The sequence below is a fragment of the Cajanus cajan genome, chromosome 7, assembly GCF_000230855.2.
Source record: "Cajanus cajan strain Asha chromosome 7, NIPB_CcT2T_4, whole genome shotgun sequence".
Taxonomy (NCBI): domain Eukaryota; kingdom Viridiplantae; phylum Streptophyta; class Magnoliopsida; order Fabales; family Fabaceae; genus Cajanus; species Cajanus cajan.
In genome coordinates, this window is record NC_138523.1 from 45,825,580 (window position 1) to 45,848,160 (window position 22,581).

General features: G+C 29.5%; 1 protein-coding gene across 1 annotated transcript; it reads right to left on the reverse strand.

Annotated features, from left to right (window-relative positions):
* Positions 1-1,585: 1,585 nt before the first annotated feature.
* On the reverse strand, positions 1,586-6,703 carry LOC109817964 (Serine/threonine-protein kinase WNK (With No Lysine)-like protein). Its single transcript, XM_020383330.3, has 10 exons — positions 6,242-6,703; positions 5,922-6,011; positions 5,677-5,773; positions 5,534-5,575; positions 5,261-5,320; positions 2,897-4,399; positions 2,559-2,660; positions 2,290-2,445; positions 2,062-2,187; positions 1,586-1,933 (listed from the first exon to the last, which is right to left on the reverse strand). The coding sequence occupies exons 1-10, from the start codon at positions 6,343-6,345 to the stop codon at positions 1,811-1,813; spliced, it is 2,403 nt and encodes an 800-aa protein (XP_020238919.2). The 5' UTR covers positions 6,346-6,703; the 3' UTR covers positions 1,586-1,810.
* Positions 6,704-22,581: the final 15,878 nt, after the last annotated feature.

A 22,581-nucleotide genomic window follows, 5' to 3' on the forward strand; every position in this document is an offset into this window, starting at 1 on the left:
TCTTGGCATTTTGAAATGACAGCCATTTATATGGGAGAGCCCTTATCTAACTCCTTTTCGGTGTTTGCGCACTATTTTTGAAAAGTCAACCCAACTATCAAAAGTTGCTTTATGTATATAGATATATAATTTATAAATATATACATACTTTGTGTCACCATTTTCTTAAATCTTGTCCTAATTTGGCATAATTAATCAAAGTTTAAAATTGTCAGTTGCAGCAACATTTATAACTTTGCCTACTTTTGGTTAACTATTCGTACAAAGCATGTGTGTCCGGATTTATGTGGATGAATCATATCATCACATCATGTAAGATATGTAGTTTTTATTTTTTTTAATAAAGGGATTGAAACACTACAGCTAGCAAGGACCATATTTGTGATTAGTACTACATTATCTCTTGTTGGCCATTTGTTGGTTTAAACTTCAGCAGACGTATTGCAAACAGACAAGCAACTATATATACCTAATAATTTCTACTATAAGGTAAACAATTTGGATGCGTTATCCTGATGAAACAGTTTATATTTGGCAAATGAGACACCATTACGACTATTTTGTAGTCTTCTTAATTTCATGAACATGGATATGTGAATCTAATAATAAATTGCTGCGCGGATATTCCTTGAAGATGTGAAATATGAAACTCTAACTAGTGCTGCATAGAAAGACAAACTAACGGGATATACCCTGGAATTTTTTTGTTAACTCTCAGAAAGGAGCTGAATGAATTAGGTCATGAGTACAACTTTCATATTTTAAAAGATTTCAAACATTTTGAGATGAATGTGGGTCCATAACATTGTAGAGCACTTATTAGCTACTTCCCTGGATCCGCACTCTCATTGAAAAGACAAACCAACTATCAAAAGTAGCTTTAAAGTACTTTATTGGGTCAGCATTTTCTTCATGTCCTAACATTGGTCTTTACTCTTAACCAAAGTTATTTAAAGTTGTCTTGCACCTACACAGCCATGTTGCCTTTTAGTTAACCATTCGTAATGCATGTGTTCGGATTTGTTTGGATGATTCGTCATCTCATCATTGCATATTGTTTAGCTTTTTCATAAAACGATTTAACCACTACACCAAGAACCATATCATTAATCATGTAATCTTTTGTTCACCTTTTTTTTACAACTTCTGCAGGAGAAGGGTTATTTGTAAATCAATCCACCTACAGTCTAATAAGTGCGACTGTTACAGGAAATCATTCTGCTATATGCTAATGAAGTTGATTATACTTATTTGGCACTTGAGAATTGAGATACCGTTCCAACTATTATATTTAACATCTTCATGGACACAAAGGAATCTAACAATAAATCCTAGAAGATTTAAATTATCTAAATATGCCTTTGGATGCTCATTATTGATCACTCTAACTTTCGGTCCATATAGAAAAACAAAGTTGATTGGATAAACCTTGAACTTCCCTAGTTAACTCGAGAAGAAACTGCCACTGTGTCAGAGTCAACAAAATAACAAGGAACCAGTCATGTAAGCAATTTCATCGAGAGAATCTTCTAGTTTTTCATATACTATAATTATAAAATGAGACAACGAGAACACAGGAGGAATTAATGCTTAGAGCAATTGAATTATGTTCACTCCTTACATGTCTTGCATGCTCAGCAATTTTCATTATACATAATTTTGCACCTCACATTTCAATTCATCACTTGCACAGCCTCTTCCATGTGATCACCTACAATTTTTGCTAAGTGTATCCTAATCTATCATCTATGTACACGCATGGATCCTGTTTCTAGGACCTGCGGAAATGGGTTGATTATCCTCTTCTTCCCTAAATTTTGGCATCAATGACATCGCTATGTTTATTAGAAGAATCAACGCCAGAGTTGTTTGTTTGCTGTAGAAGATGGATAAGGGACCAAAACACATCTATCCTTGTCACGTGTCTGGTTGCCTGTTGCACAAAGTCAAGTAAACCAGTGTTAATTCTTTTATAAAAGCTAAAAAATGAGAGAGAAAAAATTGCCACCATTTAAATGTTGTAATTTATACTCTAATATTGCAATCAAATATTGGATCTACCTCAACAATAAAGCGTGCCCATAATTTGTTCTTCCTTCTTTCCATCTTGGCTTTCAAGATATTCAGCCCCAAACCCCTAATTAAGTCAATTATCTCAAGGAAGAAACCCTTTTCCTCACAAAGCATCTGCAACAGAACAATGCTAATGAATTCACTGTTGCATAGGTAATCCAAATTCCAAAGGATTACAGATGATATACAAAACATGCATTCTTAATGCTATCATACCTCGATAAGCATTTGTCCAGGTAGACTCATGTCCTCAACTATAATTGGGCATAACATGGTTTGGTGTGCCACTTCAAATGCCCATGTAATGCCACCGTTTTTGCTATCCGCCACACCACTGTCTTTTAGAACCACTTCATTTTCCTGTTCAACAAGCTAAACATCCAAGCAAGTCCAATCATTTTCTGATGCTGAGTGAGTGATGAAGATTAGAAACGTTTATTTTCTTTTAAAAGAAAAAACTGTAGAAAAGTAGTTTGATCAGTTACCTTTGGCTCATTTGGTTCATGTAGCTTGTCTCCATACTTGAGCACACTTTGTAAGAAAAGCATGTATCTGATGGTGCGGTCTAATAAAGAATCAATGCTACACTGTCAAATCAAGGAAACATTTTTCAACATGTTAATATCAAAACAATCTGCATCACAACAAATTAAAAATATTGTAGGCTAGGATTATAAAAAATCATAAAGGTTGAATGGAGCAAGTTTTATGAAATTAGAAATTTTGCATAGTATGTAGAGGAAATATTAGATTGTTCTTGCAATTACTTAAAAAAAATAGAAGATTTATTCTTAGCTTAATGGTTAGTTAAAGCTTCATTTACCTTTCCACCATTGGGGATGATTCCTCTCAACTCTTTAATACAATCTTGGATTTGCTGACGATCTTTTGGCCGTGGTCGAGTACTCTCCCCGGGCCTTGCCCTCTTCTTAGTAAGCTTTGTGGGTTCCTCTGGCTTTTTAGGGTGTAATGAAACAGCCTTTCCAATATTAATGCTATGGCTATCATCAATCCGCATGCCTGCTTGTAATTTTGGGAATGTATCTTTCTTGCTTTGAAGATTGTTTGTGCTGTCTAAGTCACAAAGTGGATGCAACAAGTCTGCTTTAGCCCCAGGCATTCTATAAAGGTTGGTGAAATGTATTGGATTTCTATTCACTGGTGAAGATTCTATTGTCTGCCTCTTATTGCTTGATAAATCATGCTCAATGTCAGAAGTATTAAAAGGATTGTAATTTGCTGCACTCCTCAGTAGCTCTTCAATTCCTAACTCAGTGAATAATCTCTTCCGGGTGCCGGATAGTGTATCAGTATTCAACTCTGATATGCATTCAGAGAAGCCAGTATCAGTAACACCACTCATTACTGGTGTAAGCATATTCCCCCACCATTTATGAGCTTGATCATAGCTAAAATCAAGTTCCATGCTATCCAAGAGATCTTTTTCGTTGCTATGCATAACCACAGATGTTTCTTTCCCATCGGTGTTTGAATTATGTACAGATTGGTAGGTCACTGAAATATCATTTATAGAACTATTTCCAACAAGATCCAAGGAAGTGGGATTAAATTCTGTTGATTCAGAAAAGTTGTTATCCAACGCAATTGCTGCTTTGCTGATACTATCCTCTGGAGTAGAAACAAACCACTGACAAAGATCATCCATAGAGCTGAACTTCAAAATTTCTTCCGACATATCAACAGGTTCGAAATTCTTAGAGTGTCCATGCAATGAATTTGAACTTAAGGGAAAACCAACATCTGTCACAACACTAGACTGGGTTGAATATTGGTTATCCAGTGAATTTTGTAATATGCCTTGAAATGACCCTCTGTCCATACTGCACAATGAGGTCAACACTGAATCCTTAGTAAATGCATTTTCGTTCGTAAAACAAACATCTGCAACTTCTTGTGCCGTTGCATCGGATACCAATTGTTGCTCCAACAATTCAAAAGCAGATAATTCATCGCCACATGCACCAAAACTGGGGTTTTGAGGAATTAAGTTGTTCATAGAAGAGTTGGGCTTCAAAAGCATATCTGATAATATAACTTGAGCTTCCACGGTAGCTTTCAATTGGTCACCAAGATAAGAAGAATCTCTTTGCAACGAAGGCATCGCTTCTTCATAAGTCTTATATTGGGAAGGGAAGGGATTGTTGGAACTAATGGAATAAATGGAAGCCAACAACCCATTTAAATCATTATTTTCATAATCCAATGGTAAAACAGCATTTCCTGGCATGTCAAGCATACCCATATCATCAACTATCTCCGTGAGCACGCTTTGTGTTTGCTCCAAAAATTCCACACTCTCCAAAATCTGCAGCAATGGAAGTATTATATATGATATGATCAATTAACACTCAGATATGCATCAGTGTAGATAAATATCCAAGATCATCAATAAATTATCAGCCATGATGAAAATAACAAAATTTGAGCTAGTACAAATTAAGGAGGCACAACATTCAAATAAATATTGAACCAATAGAATACATATAGTGAATTATGCTTGTCAATTAGCATCCTTAACTTAACAAAGAAATAGTTAGTTAAATAGTATGCCGAAGCTGGAAGCTCTCGTATATTTAAGAAAATGCTATTCCACAAGAATATTTTTGCATTCAAAGCATAATGCATTAGAGTGAAATGAGTAAAAGGATTCCACATCCTATCATAACAATAAGGGAACGCTGTTTTAACAATTGTGTCCGAAATTTTTATGTCATCCTAAAATACTCTTCCAGATGAAACATGAGTATAAACTTCTACTTTCCAGTCTTTCAGATAAAGAGCTACAATTTTAAACGAGAATTAAACCTTACTATCATTCAGATCTAGCTTCGACATTATGAAATATTATAATTTGGATTACCGTTACAACACTCACTAGGTTTAAATAGTTAAACCTAAATAAACAGTACAAGGGAAGATTTAAGGTTCTCTGTTTGTGAAACAATAACTATTCATTTTCTATATAATATTATTAAAAAATCCAGAGCATGCATCCTGTTTAAAATAAAAGTCATACTAAAACCTCTAATCGGCATCTATCAATTCAAAGTTAGTACAGAAACCAGGACACATTGTGCGTCATGATTCTAGTTGTCAAAATAAAACTTGCCTGCACAAATTCATTTATGCATGATATAAAAAATTCATGTTCTTTGATGATACTAACCTTCTTTCTGGATCCAAACTGTACCACGCCGCTTGCTTTGACAGGTATGACCACAATAGTCTACAAAACAGAAATGTTTATCAATATACATCAAAAGATAACCAAATAAGCATACACCATACGGTATTGACACTAATTACATGTGATCTTGCTAACTTGAACCAAAACAATTGTATCTGAGCATTGAAGGAAATGTTTAAAGAGAGGGGAAAAGGAAAAATACGAAGCTTGGAACTTCAACTATGAAATACATTTTCCTTCCTTTTGTAGTACCTTTATTCCAGAGGAGAATTGTTGATGCAATCCAGAATCATCCTAAATAAAGAAAGAAAATTCTTTAGTGATAAGTGGACAAAAACTAAGAGCAACCGAAAGGTGAAAAAAAATGGCACAAACTCAACAGTTGACAACAATACCTCACACACATTCTGCCCAGTCAAATCCCAATCATGAGTTTGACCATCTGAGTGCACCCAACTGTGCTTCCCCGTGAAAGCAGCTTCACCAACAATTCTGCTCAGGACATGGCAACTGTATCAGCCATTTATCTTACATTGGTATGTATTTTGCGCTTGAAAAATCTCCACTTTTATGACTGGTTTAGTGAAAATTATACAGTTTTGGAAAAGTGCAAACAAACAAAACAACAATTTGAGCATACCCTTCACCCAGCAAGTGGACCTGTGGAAGCATGTTGGCAATCTCTTCTCCCAAATGCTCTTCACAGTATGTTTCTTCCACAGTCAACAACCTAAAGGAATTTCAAACATGCAATGCAATCCACGGTGAGAAAATCAAATGACAGCCAAATGTGAAACCATTGCATAGTAGAATTCAACAAGCATTATAATTTGTGGTATTTTATCAGCAGTATAAGAAAACGTTTGACCTTCCTGGTACCACAAACGAGAAAGGAGAAAAAAAAAAAAGACATAATTGGTACAATAGAAGAGAATGTGAGTGGAAAAAAAAAATGCTTACAAGGAATTCCTTGGATGAAAGCGCCAGAAAATAGCATAAGACCATCCATCACCCCAAGTACAAAGAGTCTTGAGCTTATTCCTTAGAGTAAGAGGCATTGTCATTTGCCACTAACTAAAGGGTTAGTAGTATTATATATGCATGAACAAGTATGGTCTATAATCTATATAGAAGAAGAGAAATTGGTGAAATGAAGGAAGGGCCACTAAAAGAGAATATTCAGTCAAGAAGATTGGAAATGTCAAAGTGTCAAAGACAGGAAGAAAAGGAAAGGCAAAGTCTGAACAGAAATGTTGTCAGGTTTGGCCTATTCTCGCTTTGAATCAAATCTGAGAGCATAATATTAATATAGACAGAGAGTATATAATAGTATAATGTAGTTGTGTTCCTCTTCCCTAGCTTCCAATTTCCAACACAGCTTACGACATCACTGGTCCCACTCACTCACCGCCTACAAATATTCCCCAACTTCACTTTCGTTCTTTATGTCATCTGCTTATAATTCTTCATAATTTCATATATTCGCATTCATTGCCAAAAGTTAAAAACAAATACCGTCATTTCTTTTCTTCATACTAATATAAAGCAGATGAATTCAAGACTTACATATATTTTAATCGAATTTGACCCTTTTCTTATGAATTTCAACATTACGTGCACCGACAAATATAATTGTACTGATTTATTCATTTATTAATTTATAATTATAATATCCGGAGAATAAAATGGAAGGTTATTACGTTCTGAGATTAAATGCAGAAAAGCTACGGTCATCATTGGACTTTTATCATACAGATACGCATGTATGGTAGAATTGAAGTTTAGATAAGAAGAAATATTTTGTGGTTTCATGCTCATGATTATATCATAACTATCCATAATTAATACTAATGGATGGGAATAATTATAGTTTATGAACATTGAATTTGAGAATCTTATGATATTGTGAAAAGTTGTCCATACCATAGTAGATCATAATTAATTAATAGTCTATGTGTTATTTTATGTGTATAGAGAATCTTGCGCCCCGCGCTCGAGTGACATGCACAGAACTGGCAATGCCTTGTAGCACTAATTAGTAGTTGTAACTTGTAAGCAAGAATTCTGAATATGTCATATGTGTGTCATATTCTGCATTATTATTATTTTTTTCTTCTTCTGTGGGCTGGTTTCAGAGTTCACAACCCATACATGAATTAATGATAGCTTTCCTTTTGGTTCAATGTATTATAAATAAATAACGGTAATTTTTAATTATGTTAGTTTCCCAAAAAAAAAGACTAAAAAAAGAAGATAGTGCAATTAATAATTTTTGTTAAAAATGTGCATTACCTTAATATAGTGTTTGGAATAGTTTTTTTTATGAAATTTTGACTATATTAGTGATATGAGGTCTTTAATATTTTGAATTGTTTTTTTTATCATTTATAGTTCTCATATCCAATTTAAACATGATTGTTTTCCAATAAAGTTTTCCAATAAAGGTGTATATGGTCTATAAAAATAAAATTTTATTTATTTTCATTTCTAAACTATAAGTAGATATACAACTCAATCCGATTTGTTTAGTTCAATATGTATTGTTTTGTATTTATATTGACTTGATGGAAATGGTTCATTGAACAGGTAGATTCCATTTTCGCATAAGTTGCCTCTAGTATGGATATAAATAGAGGTGTGAAAGAAACAAAAAATGATAGAAAGAAGTTGGAGAGAAAACATAATGAATAGAAATTGAGTAGATTTTTAAGGTATTTGAACTGGAAGAAATAAAAGAAGTATAAGAGAAATTTTGTTTCTTCTTCATTCATAGTTTGATTGGATAGAAAAGAAGAGAGCTAAAGAAAATGAATTTTCTTACAAGGACATTTTTATTATTATATATGAAGATTTTTTTGAAGGTAGGTAAGAAATAATAAAGTTAAAATTATAATTTTATGTGGGTTCCACATTTTCATCTTTTAATTTTTTTTCTTCTTATTTATTAAGAAAAGATTTATTTTGAAGTGTGACCAAAACATTTTTTTCTTCTACTTTTCTTCTTAAACAAACAACATAAAACTTTTTTTTTCTCTTTTCATTTTCTCTCTTTTCTACTTCTACTAAACAGATGGTAATGGACTAATTTACAGGCTAAATAGTTGAAGAAAATTTTTAAGAATCAATTGCATTTTCATTATCTATTTTTTTATTTTCACATTTTATCACCTCATTTTAATAATTTTGTAAATTTTGTCATAATACTATTATTAATTGACGATTAATGTAACACATTAATTAATAATTTGATGCATTAATTGCTAACATCTCATATTAATCACTAACATAAATTGATAATATGATATAATATGTTATGTCAATTGTTAATATACTATATAAAAACGATTAATAAAATGATAAAATATGTAAATTTTAAAACTTGAATAACAAAATGTACAAATTTAAAAGTAGGATGATAAAATTCAAAAAATCATAAAACATTGTAACAAAAAAGTGCAATTAAATCAATTGAAAAAAACTAAACATAATTTTAAAATTTTAAAATATAATTGAAAATTCTAAAAAAATATTTTAAAATGATAAAATTGAAAATGTATAACAAATTATTATCAGAAAACATGCATGGAATAACGAAATGCTAAAAACTAATGTTGCATTTCGTTAAGTGAAAATAGTGAAGAAACCGGGTAGAGAACTAGAGACGAAGAAATTAAAAAAAAAAAAAAAAAAAAAAAAAAAAAAAAAAAGGAAGTGTGTTTGTTAGAAAAAAAATGATAATAATAAGTGAAGTGCATGAGAAAATAAAAAGTAATAGAACTCACCACTTTTTATTCCTTTGCTAAACTCGAAAGAAATGCCAACACTATTATTTAAGTGTCTTATGAAATTTAAACTATTAAATTAGTATTTTATAGATTAAAATAATTTTTCTTATATTATCGATTAAACTAAAATCTTACCCAATTAACTTTGAAAATAATCAATTACAAATTAGTTTTAAAATATATTTTGTCTTTTTCCCAATTATTTTAGTTTTTTAAAACAAAAACCTTTTTTTTTCACTTTAATTTTCAATTTTGTTCTTGACAAACACATCATATAAAGAAACTTTATGTATATATTAAAAAAAATGTAAAAAAGCATCTCTATATAATTTTTTTATCTATATCATTTTTTATCTATATAAAAAATTATAAAGACAACTGCAATGGAAATATAATTTCTTCTCTCAACCACTAGGATGAGGTTAAATCTCAATACATTTAACTTTTCATAACAAGAAATTACAAATATTTAAATACTAACGAAAAAAAAGCCAATATATGTATGTAATAGTTTATATCCATAATTTTAGAACATGTTTGAAATAACTTATGATTTTCACTTTCAGCTATTTTTTTTAAGAAAAAAGTTGTTTGTAAAATAAGTTGTTTAAAAAATTTAGCTTAAATTAAGTAACTTTTTTTTTTAAAAAAAAGTTATTTTTATAAAGTTGAAAATTTGAAATTTGTGATTATTTTTTAATATTTAAAAAAATTTAATTTATTATATAAAAATTGATTATTTTGCTGTACTTAAACGAGATTAAATATCTTAAAATTGCTTTTGAATAAAATTATCCAAAAAAAATTATTTTGATTATTGTTCTTACCGGAAATTTGTCGTAGAGACGGTCTTTCGAGCAAGATTGGTGAGCCTCCTTCGCGGGTACGCTGGTGCTCCAAGATGGGGGTGGTACCTGCAAAAGAGACTCCGATGCCAAAGTTAGTGTTTGTGGGAGTATGAATCTCGTATAAGTAATGCACGTACCTTAGTGTGAATTAGGGTTGCTTTGGGCCTTGGGCCTAAGATAAGATATGATAAGATCTTGAGATAAGATATGATAAGATCTTGAGATAAGATATGATAAGATCTTGAGATAAGATATGATAAGATTAGATAAGGGATCTCGTCTGGAACGAGATCCCTTGAGATCAGTTATGATCTACTTAAATGCCGAGCTAACGTCGCGTAGCGCGTGCTCGAGGTCATCTTGCGTTGTGATGTCGAGCTCGGAGCTCGGCTTCATAGCACGGACAGTACAATTATAATCAATTGTAACAATAATCAATTATCCCTATAAATAATTATTAAAATAATTTAATTTTCACAATTTTCTAAAACACATTCCTATAGTTAAACAATAAAATAAAAAAGTAATAATTAATATTTTAAAAAATAATTAGTTTGAAGACCATCTGTTAACCCAAAAATTAAACAAAATGGTCTAAATAAGCTCATGTTTAAATAGATCGAAATTCCGGGTTTGTAAAATAAATAAAAATCACTAATCTTAACACGCTTGATCTCTAAACAGGTCCTCACCAAGCTCAAGCTCATAAACCTACTTCTATTTCGAATTAAAATACTTTCTTACAATGAGATTCTTGAAACTATAATTCCTCAAATATAAATGTTATATTTATAATTATTTGCGGTGAAAAAGCTTACCAACTTTACAGTTAATAGCAGGAAAAAGTTCTCTTTTATGAAGGTAATAAATATTTATTTTATTTATTTTAATTTTTTAAATCAAAATTTTTTATTTTCTTTTAAGAAAAATAAAAAAAATATTTTGATGCTTTTTAAAAGTATTTAATTAGAACAAGAGGAATAACAATATTATAATTCAGCAATGTTATATATTTTTACAATTTTTTATAAGTATTTTTAATACTTTATAAAAATATTAATAAAAAGTTAATATATTTAATATCTTTAAAATATAAATATATATATATATATATATTTATTTATGATATAAAATAAATGAATTGGTTAATAAAACAGATATTATAAAAAAATATTTAAATATATTTTTAGTGTCCCAAATTTATGATAAATTTATTTTTTTCTATCAAAATTACAAAAATGAAATAAATCAACATTAAATTTAAAATTTTAAAAATATTTAAACCTTGAAAAAAAATCTATAATCATTGAAACTAGAATTAGTGGTGTTATATATTTTTCCTTTCGACTTGACTCTGGGATCAGTACTGTCCTTTCCTAGTTCCAATGCAAAAGGGTTCGGCTTCTGATTCCTCTTCTCTTCATCGTTCCTCACGAAAAATATGTTTCACTTTTAATTTTTTTTATAATTATGATTTGCTTGGAGGTGGTAACACTCTGCTCATTCGATCGAGTGTAAACTTTCACACCATAAAAGTAAGAACCTCTTCTATTTTAGTTTTATTTTCTAAGAAATCTTAAAGAACAACTGGCTTATATCCTTAAAACATGTGATACACATACACTGATAATAATTTACAGTAGTTCCTAAGAATAATGAAGACATGTCGACATAATGTGGTGTATTCAGTGTCATGTTAGCAATAACACCACTTAATTCATTATTAGTACATAACAATTAATGTTATAAAAATATATCACTTCTGAATCTATTTACATAACAATTATAATATAGAAAATCACACTGTAATTTTTAATTTTAAAATAATTTTTTTACATTTATTTTAAAATAACTGATTTTTTTTATGTTTGTTTCAATTAGAACTAATATTATATCTCTTTTTATATATTTTTCTTGTACTTTATTTTCGTATTTCGTATTCTTAAAACTATTTGTCTTCCCTACCTTGTGCAAACTCTCTTGCCATCGTTTTTCTAAAACATTTTCATATAAATTCTTTAATAACATCTTATATATAAACAAGCATCCAAACTAAAATAAAATGGTGACGTTGATATTAGCTAGAATGATAGAATTTATACATTATGTATACTACTAATAAATTTCCTTACAGTTAGCTAACCTTAGATGATTGAAAAATATACCATCTTTTATAACACATACACAATCATCTGATTAAAAAATGTTTCTGTTCATTTTTAAAAAATGCAACATTATAGAATAAATGATTATAAACTAGTGATTTTTTTATTACTTAAATGTTTATATATATATAAAATAATTGAGTCTGAATCTCCACATGAATTATTCCCATTATTTGTATATTGATCAAGATATATCCACATAGAATAAGCATTCTAATATTAACATATAATGATAAATAAGAAATAATAATTTTAGTGTGTTAGTAAAATGAGTAGAACTTTTGGGTGGAGTAGCTTGGCACTGAACAGCAATAATGAAGCGTGTGGTGGCTAAAGGGGACAAAATTATAAGCCTTTGCTCACTAAAAAACGAACCCTTTCATTAGCTATGCCAACAAATATATACCCATATTTTGACTTAACAGTAAAGCAACTTCGCGTTTTGTAATCACTTTTTTCCCTTTCCTTTGTTTTCCTCGTTTTTCTGACGCATAAACATCATAATAACAGCTAAATTCTTACTTTTATTTTTTAAAATATTTAAATTATTTTATTTTTTATATAATACCACATCATGTTTCATTTTATTTATTTTTTTTCCTTTTTATCTCTCTCACTGAATGTTGAATAAATTCTTGGGTGTCATTTTTATCTTTATTCTTATTAAGGAGAGCGTATGAAAAGATGGACATTCTCCTATATGTTCAACGACCCTATGATTTTCAATCAATGAGGACCAACTAGTCAACAAAAGCAACATGAACAGTTTTCAAAAGACACATTTCAATTTCATGCTTCATACACAAGTTTCGTTAACGTAAGGGTTCATTTGGCAAAGGTTTATGGCCACACAATTTTATAGGAGCTACCGCATAAGCTCTTTTTTGATAGTTATATAGCTTCTAGCTTGTTCGTTGAGATTGTAACCAATGTACTTTGGCGTTTCAGGCGAATCTTGTAACTACAAATAAATTTCATACATAGACAAAGTTTAAGTATGATTTCATCAAAATTATATTTTTAACTTCAAAATCTGTATAATAAAAGTCAATATTAGAAATATATCAGTGTAAAACTCTAATTTTAATTAAAAATAAAATCAAATATTTTACTTAAATTTGTTTCTTTTTTTAAATTGTATTTGTCAACATAAAAATAACACACCCTTTTATTAGACATGTACCAAAATTTCGAAACAAACATGTTTTTTCTCCTATTGCTTTAAAGATTTAAATAAAAGGGCATGTTGAAATTAAGAAAGAATTTGGATTGGTGATATTGGAGAGCCAATTCAAGTTAAGGTCCTACACATGATGAATTGAGGGAACTAGAGAGATTTGTTTTGACTCTTATGATAATGTGTCAAATTCAAATAATGCAGCTTAATTGTCTATATAATTTTTAGTTTTGATGTATGTGTGGAAAGCAATATGCTTTGCCCTTTGAGTAAGGGGCGATGGGTCCAATTTTATGGGAATAAGACAGAAAACTATTATTATGGTTAGTTATTACTTATTATCGTGCCATGTTCTCTTTACCCCAACGGTGGCACATGTTGTTGTGTTTCTCGTTGTTGAATTTCCTTTCTTGTTTGCTAGGTTTTTTTTTTTTTTTTTTAACTTAATAAATCGTCTTATCATGTCTTCATCTTTGTTTGAGTACCGTAATTATATGTTTATGAGTCATCATATGGAAGAAGTACACAATATAAAATATAATTGATTTTAGCTTTTCCGAACATTTAACATCCTCAAATGTTAATAAAGAAATTATGGGTATCATTGATGCTATTTATTTTTTAAAATTAAAAGAAGGATTTTATATATATAAAAAAATTATAGGTCACTAAAATTGGGATCTCCAACACCAATTTTAGTGACTATTGTTGTTATTATTTTTATAATACGTCTTGAACTTTTAATTAGTTGTATTAAAATTACTGCACTCAAGATTTGACCAAACTGTAATGAGAGGGGTATAATTCAAAGGGTTTGGTTCAAACTTCAGAAGATATGGAAACGGATTTGCATGTATTGCAAGTGCTGGTTGTTTGCCAACATCTTGTACCGGCAAAGTTGAAGTAGGGTCATTATTAGGTTCAAATAATCAAATCATGGTATTTTTGGATGGATTTGCCTAGGAAGAGTTACACTCAGCTAAGAATTTTTTTTAAAATACAAATTAAAATAACTTTTTATTTGCAAGGATTTTTTTTTTTTGTTCAAATTTGATGAAATTATTATAAGTGATAATTTTTTTTTATAAATATTGATAGCTTGATCAAAATTTTTATGAGATCACTAATTTCTTAACTCAGTAAATTGACAAGTTAGAAATTAAATCATTTTATTTATTTATTTATATTAAAAAATATATATTATACCAAAATTTCGAGCTCCAAATTATTCTCTCAATTTCACCCATTTGATCTATAAGGTTAGGTCAAATTAGTCTAATTATTTTTTAGGATATCTTTTCTTTAAATTTGGGATTATCCATCATGTTGAACCTTTTTTCGCATTTACATATAGCTTTAAGAATAATAAATAAAAAAAATAATTGCATCTCATAAGAATACATATTTATTTTTTGAATCACCTATATGCCCGATAGAGGGCCAATAAGCTTAAGAACAAACTTTTTGAACACTATGAAAATTTTCTATGATCGCGTTATGATATGCTTCATATTTACTCAATAGTAATAAATAAAAAATATTTTTAAAGGAATTCAAAGGATGTAACTCGATGGTAGTGCTAGTTTAAAATGTTTAAAAAATCAAATTAATAATATTTAAAAAATAATTAATATTTTATTTTTTTGTTTAAATATGTTTTTAATCTTTCAAATTTAAGATAAATTTATTTTTAATCTTTTAAATTTAAAACTAATTTTTTTAATCCTGTAATTTTTAAAAAATTTATTTTAATTTCTCAATAAAAACATATCTAAAAATAACAGATTGAAAAAATTATGTAGTATTAATTACTTTTAATGTGATATTTTCACTAACAAAAATACCAATAAATAGATTTTATGCGACAATATTTCATAGAATTCTTAACAAAAATTAATTATAAGAACTATAACAAGATTTTTAGAAATCATAGGGACCAAAAAAATCAATTTTAAATTTGAAAGATTAAAAAAATTTACTTCAAATTTGAGAAGCTAAAAACATATTTAAATATTTTTATTTTTTAAGATAAACTAAATAAATCATCTTTAAAAACTAACATTCTTTTAAATTTTAGCTTAATAAAAATGATTTCGTAAGTATTAAATTAAAGAACTATTAGGGTTAGCCAAATAGTGGGAGGTTGTAATAGCACACATATGATCTTAAAAAAATTTGATTTTATCTTTATAATTTTGATAAATGAAGGAAAGGAATTATTTGAATCTCATTGTTGTAATAATCTATCATGATCTTTACGCTTACCAAAATCGTCTAGTAGTAATGAAAAATACAACTCTTACCTAAAAGTTCACATAATTATAAATTTTGGAAAACATTGCAATAAATTATATATATATATATATATATATATATATATATATAGAGGTTATAATTACACCGGTGTAACTTTTATTAAGTATTACATCACTCAACAACTTTATATTAAATGTGAATTTTGTAAATCCAACCGTTAGATTGAAAGTTCTTTACTCTTAGATCATATATACAAAATTTTATATTAATCTAAGATGATTTGATACTTCATTCTTATAAAACAAAATTGACGTAAATATATTCATTTTAAAATATACTAAAATATGAACACTTTGATTACCTTCAAGTTGTTGTTCAATTTTAACAAATTTTGATATACACATATAAAGTGATATGAATTTTCAATCTAACGGTTGGATTTACAAAATTTACATTTAATATAAAGTTATTGAGTGGTGTAATACTTAGCAAAAGTTATACCAGTATAATTATAATCTCCCTTATATATATATATATATATATATATATATATATATATATACACACACACACACACACATACATATAATACTCCAAAACTATACTATATGACCCTAGGTGTCGATCATGCAACTACAACAAAATAAACAAAAGTAATCAAGGGCTATAATGGCAACATCATGGTTCACCAAAGTTCCTGCCTGTCTCCAGTTAACATTATTCTACTCCCATGTAAACATGATTATCGTAGTCCACTATATACATGCTTGACACCATATACCTTGCACCTAGTGCCATCGAGACAGGGAGCTTTTTGTCTCATCCACTTCCAATGCTATACAACCCACACTCTGTGTGAATTAGGTGGAGATCCCTTGGGTCTTCAGGCCTGGCATGACAAGGTCTCATGCTCAACCCCAAACCAATTTAAGATGATTCTCTCTTCTTACATATGATGCCACTCCTTTGGTACCTAATGCTAATTTAGGTAAAGTCAATTCTTTCACCTCACGTCCAACGTCATTCAAATCACGTTTGATGAGACCAAGTCAGAGGTAATTCTTTCTCTTCAAGCTTTATGTCACTAATCCTGCGTTCGGTGTGATTAAGACAAAGGTCTCTAATTTGAACCACGCCTGGGGTGATGATGAGTTTTGCACCCAACAAACTCGCAAATTAGTCCTCCCATCACCTAAAAACCAGGAAATCAACATGTAAGGCAATAGTCCATATATATATATATATATATATATATATATATATATATATATATATATATATATATATATATATATATATATATATATATGCATCATCCACAACTCATTTCTCACAAGAATTTCAACATGCAACAACCATTTGGTTCAATCACCAAGAATCACCTCAAACATGCTTCACAACCCCAAAAACCCACCATCTATCATTTTCAATTCTAACAATCATAACAACCACATAGAAATGTGATTTAAGCAACCAATCCAAGTGGGAAACAACACAAATAACAAGAAATCAATAAGGTTTAGTCTAACTTCTTTTACCTCAAATCCTTATAAATCGAGGAAGAAGAAGAATAATAAGAAAATGGAAGTTGAACTCCAAGACTCCACACCACCATTGATTCTTAGCTTCAGCAGCCTTGAATCACCAACTCAGCTAATCAATGATGATCTTCTATGCCTAGAAAACCTAGAAAGTAGAAGATGAGAAAATCAGAACTCTAGAGTTTCTCTCTATAGTTTATCTTTTTAAGATTATGAAGAATTAAACCTATGAGACTAAATTTTTAACAAAAATATTATATATTTCTCCCCTCAAGATCAAACTAGACATCTAGTTAGAGAAATCATCTAAAATATTTTCAAATTTTTTAAGAGTTATTAACTCTCATAATCTTTCAACCACATCTCAAAATAACTTAACACATGTTAAAAAACAATACTTACACACACATATATAACACCTTACAGTGTTACGATTGTGATCATTGTAATATTTATAAAAAAAAACTATATATGTTAACAAATTTGATTGCCAAAAGTAACGATGGGAAATTGTTAAAACAACATGACTATTATTGTTTTAAGATGAAGGTTTTCGTGTAATGTAGTAAATTATTTTAGAAGGCTCAGTATGGGTGATTTAGTAGTCCAGAACGGGTTGTTCTCAAACAGGAACAGCCGTTCCAAACTACTGAATTGACCTATAAAACGTAGTTGAGAACGGGCCGTTCCGGAGGGAGTACGAGCCATTCTGGATGGAGAACGGGTCGTTCTGGATGAGTCCCAGAATGGGCCGTTCTGATTTCAGAACAGGCCGTTCTGCATGTAAATTTTGTACTTGGTGAAAGAGTGCAGAACGGGCCGTTTCGGATTCGGAACAGGCCGTTCTGGCCACTCCAGAACTTCTATAAATAGGGGTTGGTGGTTGAGGAGAAAGGGGAGGTTTTTAGAGAGAAGTTTTAGAGAGAAGGACTCTGGACTAAGAAGCTTGCTTTGGGTGGATTGAAGTTCCGGATTGAGCTTCAGAAAGGGAATTTTGCTTCTTGGCTATCCTGAGCCAATCTTCAGGTAAGGGAAGATAGATTGTAAAGTTGTTGGTTGTATGTGAGTTGAGAACTTCTTTGGGTACTTAGGTTGATTAGTATGAGTTATGTTAGGTGATGAAAATATTGTGTGTTGCTAATATATGATTAAATATTTATTAATGATGTTGTTGGAGATGCATGTTGTAGTTAAGTTGTGAAGTTGTTTACAAGTTGTGTGTTGATCTATGATATTGTTGAAATTAGTTGAAATTAAGTTGATAAGGTTGCTATATGTGTGGACATGTTTATGTTGTGAAGTATGATGAGATGTTATTATTAGACTGTGTTGTCAAGTTGTTAGAGGAGAGTTGTATGTTGCTAAAAAGTTGCTATGTTGTTTAAAGTTGAGATTGATGACTATAGTTGTTTATTGTTGTAAAGTTGTTAAGTTGTTTATTGCTGTAAAGTTGTCAAGTTGTTTATTGCTGTAAAGTTGTTAAGTTGTTTATTGCTATAAAGTTGTTAAGTTGCTTATTGCTGTAAAGTTGTTAAGTTACCTATTGCTATAAAGTTGTCAAGATGTCTATTGCTGTAAAGCTGTGTTGTTGAGTTGTAAGCTGATTAAGCTGTGATGATTGTTGATCACTAGGACTAGGGGAAATGTTTTCGAAGTTGTTCATCTCATTGTGTGGATTGAGATAGTTGTGGTGCTCTGAGAGCCCAATTTGTTGAAAAACCCTCCTTGGAAAGTTGTCCCTTGGAGTGGTCGTTGTGTTGTTCTCCTCTAGGACTTAGTTGATCATGTGTGTGGGCAAGGTCGAGGCACACGTGTATAAAGCGACCACGGTATAGGGGCAAGGTCGAGCTATACCGATTATAAAGCGACCACGGTATAGGGGCAAGGTCGAGTGATACCGATTATAAAGCGACCACAGTATAGGGGTCAGGTCGACCTATACCGATTACAAGTGGCCAATTTGAGTAAAGTACGAAGTCGGGAACTTAGTTCCTAATCGAGTACTATACTTCCTTGTTTAAGTGGCAAAGTCTGAGAAACCATTATCGTGTTGTGGATTGATATCCAAATTTGCTGTGTTGTCGGTTCGATAGGACCTAGCCACTTAGACTACTTACCATGTTGTAGGAGATCTCCGAGTCGAAATGCGTGACGACGCATAAGTTGTTGATGAGTTGATTTGTTGTTGATATGAATTGTATATTTGTTGTTATGTTGTTAAGCTGTGATTGTGTTGTATGTTGACCTTGTTGAGGATGACGATAGTGTTGTTATGTTGTAAGTTGAAATGAATGTTAAGATGTATAGTATATATATATGCTGTTTGTCTCAAGTGTGCGAAGATGATTATATAGTTGTTATGTTGAATATTAAATTATTATGAGTTGTTTATTGTCTCTAGCTTACCCTTGCATGTCTCCATGTAATTTGGACTGCGATGATCATACGTAATATGGGAGCAGGGCAGAGATAAGCTGGGAGGTAACTGCTAGAGGCCACAGAAAGTGTTTGAAGATGGATAATTTTTTTTGTAGACTACCTTATAGTAGCAGATTTTTTTGTATATAACTAGTTGTTTGTTGCTTGATTAGCAACTTGTGTTGTAAATATTTATTATACTATTTTAGTATATTTTCAAGTAGTATATAATGTTGTTCTGTAGTGTGACGACTATATCGGGTCGTTATATTTCGCAGTGATGTGTAATTCAGACGAAGTTTATGAAACTATTCACATCTCACTTAAATATTTAAATAAATAAAAAACTTGAATAAGATCATTCTTGAAGAAAAAAAGAAGAAGTTATTGTTAGTGCATATTTAAAAACAGATTACAAAGTAGATTTTTTACATCAAGATAAACGCTATTAATTCTAACTTTCACGGTTTTCACTTCGAGAAAGTAAATCTTGTAGGTGTAAGACATGTTTCCGAAAACTTTATCTGTAGCTTCACTTTTCCATTATGTCTTCCTAAAACCAAACATATATAGGAAATGTGTATTTTTCTTATAGATTATTATGATGGAAATCTGGATAAGATTGAATTTTATTTTTTGAAAAAACTTTTTATAAAGTTTTTGAGTCATAAATTATTTAATTTAACGACAAATAAGGTAATGAAAATGGCAATGGAAAAAAGGAAAGAGAATCTCACACTTTGTTTGAGGGAGGGGGGAGCTAAAGCTGACAGAAAGAGGTCCACTTGAACAAGCTGCTTCACGACATAAGCACAGGCTTTAGTGATTTATATGTTAATAATGTTGTCCAAGAAAGTGAGACATTAAAGCTCACTTTTCCCATGTTCTGCTCACACCACCTTCAAAGTTGTGTTGAGTTGTTAGTTTGTTTCACCCCAAACAAAAAAAACTCTTCTCTTTTCGGTCCACGGTGCTCTAGGTTAATCAAGTAACTTAACAAATCTTTTCATATTAATTAAACTTTATTAATAAAAAACAAGGTTTATATAGTTTTATTATTTTCAACAATTTTCAATTAATTACAGAAAGTGCTATAGATTTTTCTAATATTTTCGGTTGAGAAGCAATATCATGGTTAAAGTTTTGTTTATAGAAAAAAGAGAGTAAAGATATATTAAATTAAATATGATCAATGAGATTCTTCTATAAATATTAGTAACTAGTGAAATTAATGATATATATTGTATATTAATAATATGATTATTTTTTTAAAATAGAGCTTTTTTTTAACCTTTTACTGCTATATTCAAATCAGTGACACTAGACCTAGATTAATATTAATGTATGACTTAATAAATAATAGGACTAAAATATTAAATTAAGCTGCATAAAAAACATAAGGACTTAAGAATTTTCTTGAACATAATTGCCATTTTGAAAACGTAGGTATTTCCTAAAATAACGTATTTAAAAATATTTAAAAGGTTAATTAATTGTAGGTGGGGTAATTCGAACCAAAACCCTAAAAAAATCATTCTACGTGACTACAAAAAATAAATTCATATCAACGAGTATTTACAAGTAAAATCTGTCACATATAATAAATAAATAATCTAAAAGAATATTTATAAATAATAAGTACATATATTTTTTAACTCATTTTTAAATGGGACAAGGCAAATATAGTAATATTTATATCATGAGTATCTGTTATAAATAAAATACTTTAACATTTATAATTTTATATTATTTCTAATATTTCAACAAATTAACATTAAATATAAATTTTAAAACTAATGTTTTTTAATAGAATTAATGTCAAATACAAATTTAAATTTAAAAAATTATAATTTTATAAAAATTTATGAATATATATAGATATTTATGGATATGTATAAGATTCGCATATACTCACTTAATAAATACTCTTATGAGATAGGAGTATAAAACAGAAAAGAAAGGAAATTTTATCCAAACCCTAATGGTACGTAACATGTGAAGTGATTAGTTGCACACGTGTCGTGTTCTAATGAAATATTCCATTTCATCGTAGAAATTAGAAAAGCTGTATTCTATTTGACACCTAAGACCAAAGTACAATAGACCCTTCCAGCTCACCGTCACATAATGCAATTATTCTATACATGATTATATATTGTCATAACTCATAACAATGTATATTTATGAAGTATTTTAAAATCATTAAATTTATTTTTGTTTTTAAATAATATACTTTTTAAGTTTAATTTAATTTATAAAGATAATTACATATTATGTATATATATATATATATATATAAATTTTATTTAAATTTATCATGCAAATATTATATACTTTTTTAATTAGTATTTACCTTAAATATAAAATACTCCTATTAGACTCAAGATTTTTATTGATAAAAGGGAAAAAATGATAGTGTTTCAAATTAAAAGTAAACAATTTATTTTTTTGTACGTAATCCACAAAATAATTGTTTTTAACACCTTGGGATAACGTTAAAAATAATTATTTGATAAATGAACTCTTCTTTTATACCCTTTTATCTAAACTCCATATCTAAAAAAATATATATTTAATTTAATGCTAAAGATATGTGGTTTATAATAATTTATATTTAATTTGATAAAAAAATTATATTTAATAGATATTATATATACTTAATTAATTTGTTCTCTGTCCTCCATCATATTTAAATTTTTAGACTTTAATTTTACCGTTTTTCTTAACTTTCTTTTACTTGTTTTTTTTTTAATAGATATTATATATACTTGTCTGAAAACAGCCCCTCTAATGTGTCCCCAAACATATATAGTTTGATTACAAGTTTTGGTATGATTATGGTTGCATTTGGTGAATTAATTGAGGATTCACTTCTTTAAAGTCAACTCAATAATTTTTTTGATCTGTCTGATTACTTTACCAGCTGTGATTCACTGTATAGTCTATTCTTAGTCAATCGTTTGCGGCGTAAGGGTAAATAATTGAGCATTGATTACAAGTCCCATTATCCTCTCTTAATCGGTGAGGATCAACTTGTATTCTATCTCATTGTGTTTGACTCCCAGGTAAAATCAATCGGAGAAGATATTGCTGCTATCATAATTCATAAG

What these genes read in the sequence shown, in the direction of transcription:
- LOC109817964 (XM_020383330.3), bottom strand. Translation starts at nt 6,345, where the DNA reads ATGACAATGCCTCTTACTCTAAGGAATAAGCTCAAGACTCTTTGTACT. An exon ending in CTGGGCAGAATGTGTGTGAG is followed by an intron (nt 5,576 to 5,676) that starts GTATTGTTGTCA and finishes TTCTTTATTTAG; the next exon opens with GATGATTCTGGATTGCATCA. An exon ending in TCATCCCCAATGGTGGAAAG is followed by an intron (nt 2,661 to 2,896) that starts GTAAATGAAGCT and finishes TTGATTTGACAG; the next exon opens with TGTAGCATTGATTCTTTATT.